At 51.4% G+C, this 3,718-nt stretch overlaps 1 protein-coding gene across 1 annotated transcript in view; it reads right to left on the minus strand.

The window, feature by feature from the left end:
* Window positions 1–3,087: 3,087 nt before the first annotated feature.
* The window catches only part of COG7 (component of oligomeric golgi complex 7), a 97,094-nt gene continuing 96,463 nt past the window's right edge, over window positions 3,088–3,718 (minus strand). The window contains exon 17 of the mRNA XM_004373458.3: window positions 3,088–3,499. Within this exon, the coding sequence (XP_004373515.1) occupies window positions 3,333–3,499 (167 nt within the window). The 3' untranslated portion in view covers window positions 3,088–3,332. The remainder of the gene's footprint in view (window positions 3,500–3,718) is intronic.

Consider the following 3,718-nt stretch of genomic DNA (forward strand, 5'->3'; position numbering starts at 1 on the left):
GTTGACCACACCTTGAGTAGGCATCTCCATAGGTGGCTTGGTAGATGACTCGATGGGCTAGATCATAGGCTTGTTCCACTTCCAGGTCATAGGAGGAGCCCCTATCTGTGACCCCATAGGCATATACAGAACCTACAGAGAAGGTGGCCCCTGAGATCTGGTTCCCTTCACTGTCCACATACTAGAGGCCAGGACCTGTCTTATCCCAGCCACAGATCATGGTGCCCATGGACAGTCCACGTTATGCTCTTTTAAGATCTATGTGTACGGGATCAAAGTGACAACAGCGACTTGAAAGATTAGATAGGAACCTTAGGGGGGAGTATGTTTATGTTAATAGGGGAGGAACAACTCAGAAAAGGCAGGTGAGAATGGTTACCCAACTCAAAGAATGTAATGATGGCACTGAATTGTACATGTAGAAACTGCTGAATTGGTGTATACTTTGCTGTGTATATTCTCGACACCAACAAAATAAAATTGAGAAAATAAATAAATAAAAAGATGATTTTCCCCCAAACTGCCCAGAAAAGGGCATGCTTTAATTTCCACCTCTACCTCAAAAGGGATGGTCGTGTACAGAAGGCTGAAAGACTAAGAAATTTACATTTACTGTGTGCTTACTACCTGCTATATAGCCCCCACTGTACCTCAGTGACTCTTCAAATAACCCTCTGAGGCAGGTATCATTATGATGCCCCTTTTCAGATTAGGAAACGAGGCTCAGAGAGGGGGAGTGACTTTCCCAGGTCACACAGCTAAGAGGTGACGAAGCCAGGACTCAAAGCCCAAACCTGTCTCACTCCAGGGCCTGCTGGCTCTCCAGACATGGACACAGAGGCCACCACAAAGAGGCTTCCACTTCAGAGCAGCGCATCACTCTCTAGGCTTCCAGCTCTCACTCCTTCAAGGCAGGAGCCAGGTGTGACCCATGCCAGGGACAGTCTGTGATCAACCCCATGAGAAACCAAAATATTTGTCTTGGTTCAGGCTCCCAGCTGATGCTCTGCCAGGGCCAGCCCAACTGGCTCCAAGGATGTGAGCACAGGATGTGCGGGAGCCCCTCAGACAGACCAGCGGACACAGGCCCAGGCAGCCTGGTGGTGCTGGTTCAGGAGAGGCCAAGAGGCTGGCACAGGTAGGCTGACACCCGGGATTAGGTGTGCCGCTGTGTGCCTCTCATGCCCAGCCCAGGAAGAATGTGCGACAGCCAGGAGCACAGACTCACAGTCCTCAGGCTCAGCTCTGACTGTGGCCTCACCATGGAGGGGTTGGGTGATTCCAGGCAAGTTCCTTAAATCTCTTCAAACCTGTTTCTTTTTTCATAAACGGGGATACTATCCCCTGCTTCCCAAGGCTGTCGTGAGGCAGGCCAAGTGAGACAGTGCAGGTGGAAGCAAAGCTTAGCCCAGACCCTGGAACACAGCAAGTGTTCAACTTCAATAAACGGCCCCTGGGACAGACTCTGGAGTCCCTGGGAGGCATAAACAGTTAAGCACTTGGTTGCTAGCCCAAAGGTTGAAAGTTCGAGTCCACACAGAGGTACCTGGGAAGAAAGGCCTGGTGATTTACTTTCAGCCATTGAAAACCCTGTGGAGCACAGTTCTATTCTGACACACATGGGGTCACCCTGAGTTGAAGTCAACTCTATCTATAGCAACTGGTTTCAGTTTTTTGGTTTTGTGACAGACTCTGTTGCCACTCCCCCCTTCTTCCTTGCTCACAGAACTCCAGCTGTGTTCAGGGCAGCCACGAGCCCAGCCACAATAAATCCTGAGTGGTTTAACCTGGTGGCGCAGTGGTTAAGAGCTTGGCTGCTAATCAAAAAGGTCGGCAGTTCGAATCCACCAGCCACTCCCTGTAAACTCGCCAGGGGCAGTTGTACTCTGTCCTATAGGGTCGCTATGGGTCAGAATCGACTCAACGGCCACGGGTTTGGTTGTCTTTTTTTTGGTCTAACCCAGTGCTTCTCAGGTGGAGGTGATTTTGCCCGACACCATTTCTGGAGACAATCTTGGTTGTCACGACTTGGGGGTTCTAGTGGGAAGAGGCCAGGGATGGTGCTGAGCATCCTACAACACACAGGACAGCTTCACAACGAAGAATTGTCTGGCTCTCAACGTCAATATGCCCAGAGAAGGAGCTCTGGTGGGGGCCAATCGTGACTATCGGGTTCCTCGCATTCCCAGCCTTCCTCGCAGCCAGGAGGACATCTGTGACCCAGAAATGTCCAAGAGGCCCAGGACAAAGTCATCTGGGGGCTTCTAGAAATGTCTTTTCCTCATAGAAGGGACAGGCATGGCTGCCCTACCATGCCCTCCCCACTTTGCTTTTTCTCCTTGAATGTGGCAGTGATCCTGGGGTCCTGGAGTCAAAAGGCCAAGATAACAGGGAGGCCGGTCCTGACTCTGTCCCGCCGCTGAGTCAGTGCTCCTGGCCATCCACCACCTGACTCCTTGTTACTGAGAAAAAGTCACTGCTATTTGTTTAAGCCACTCAGATTACGTTTTTCTCTTGCAATGTTAACAGATGCAGACGTTATTAACAAAAAGGGGATGAAGTTTACATCATCTCATGAATTTTAAAACAGGCAAAAGTCAAAGCCGAAGTCCTTACGATGGCCTGCCAGCAAAACATATATGATCCGGTCCCGTTTCCTATCAGGTTCCCCGTGGCCCCTCAGCCGCCCTGGCTGACCTTGAACATGCCCCAGGCCTGGCCGCCTGTTCCCTCTGCAAGAATCCTCCTCCCCTGGCTCTCTGCCGTGCAGTGTCGCCTAACCATCCCATCCAACACTCCCTCCCACCCTTTTCCCCAGCACTGGTATCTACAAGTATCTTCTTTACCTACCTGTTTTTTCCTCTCTCGCTCCTTTCCTCCTCCATTCCCTTCCTCTCTTGCTCTCTCCCTCCCTCCCTCTGCCACTGAATGCTGGCTACATGAATGCAAGGGCTCGACTGTCCCTTTCACGGCCATATCCCGGTAGCTCCTCTCAACACCGTGCCCGGTGAAACAACCGCACAGCGCACAGTAGGCCCTCAAACACTCAGTGAAGGAAGGAAAGAAACCAGCCGCCTTCCTTCTACAGTATTTATTAATTCCATTTTCAAGATCAGATCATTTTAAAACTCATTTAAAAAATCACCTGAAAATTCCTCTCTAATAAATAATATACCTCTAATTCGCAACCTTTTTAGATTATGCAAATGAACCAAGTCTTTCGAAAACAAGTTCTGACCAATCCCTGGCAGAGTTTTCGAGCAAGTCCATCCTGGAGAGTGGCTGTGGCCGACAGCCCTGGCTCTGCTCCATGGAAGGGCTCTGCAGTGTGGTCAGTACGCCACACCCCGCATGGCAGCTATCGTGGCGGCGAGGCGGCGGGGAAGGCTTTTGGTGGCCTGTCTGTAATCCTCAGGTTTGGTCTTCAAGAGCGTCACGATGTTCTGGAGAGTGCGGGATGGCTGCAGGCCCAGGGCATCCATCACATTGGTCAGGTAGTCTGTGGGTGCACGGGGAGGATGGGCTCAGCACCAAGAGGGACAGAGCCCCGAACGGCCTTCCCTGAGTGACAAACACAGAAGTCCCCCAGCCCCCTGGCCCTGGGTACCCGCTCTGCCCTCAGCAGGCAGGCCTTGACTCAAAGATTTTACAGACAGGGTCAAGCCTGTGAGCTTGGCCTGGGTCCAGGAGTTCTAACTTAATAAAGAGCTACCCAACA

This window comes from Trichechus manatus, unplaced genomic scaffold (genome assembly GCF_000243295.1).
Source record: "Trichechus manatus latirostris isolate Lorelei unplaced genomic scaffold, TriManLat1.0 scaffold00024, whole genome shotgun sequence".
Lineage (NCBI taxonomy): Eukaryota > Metazoa > Chordata > Mammalia > Sirenia > Trichechidae > Trichechus > Trichechus manatus.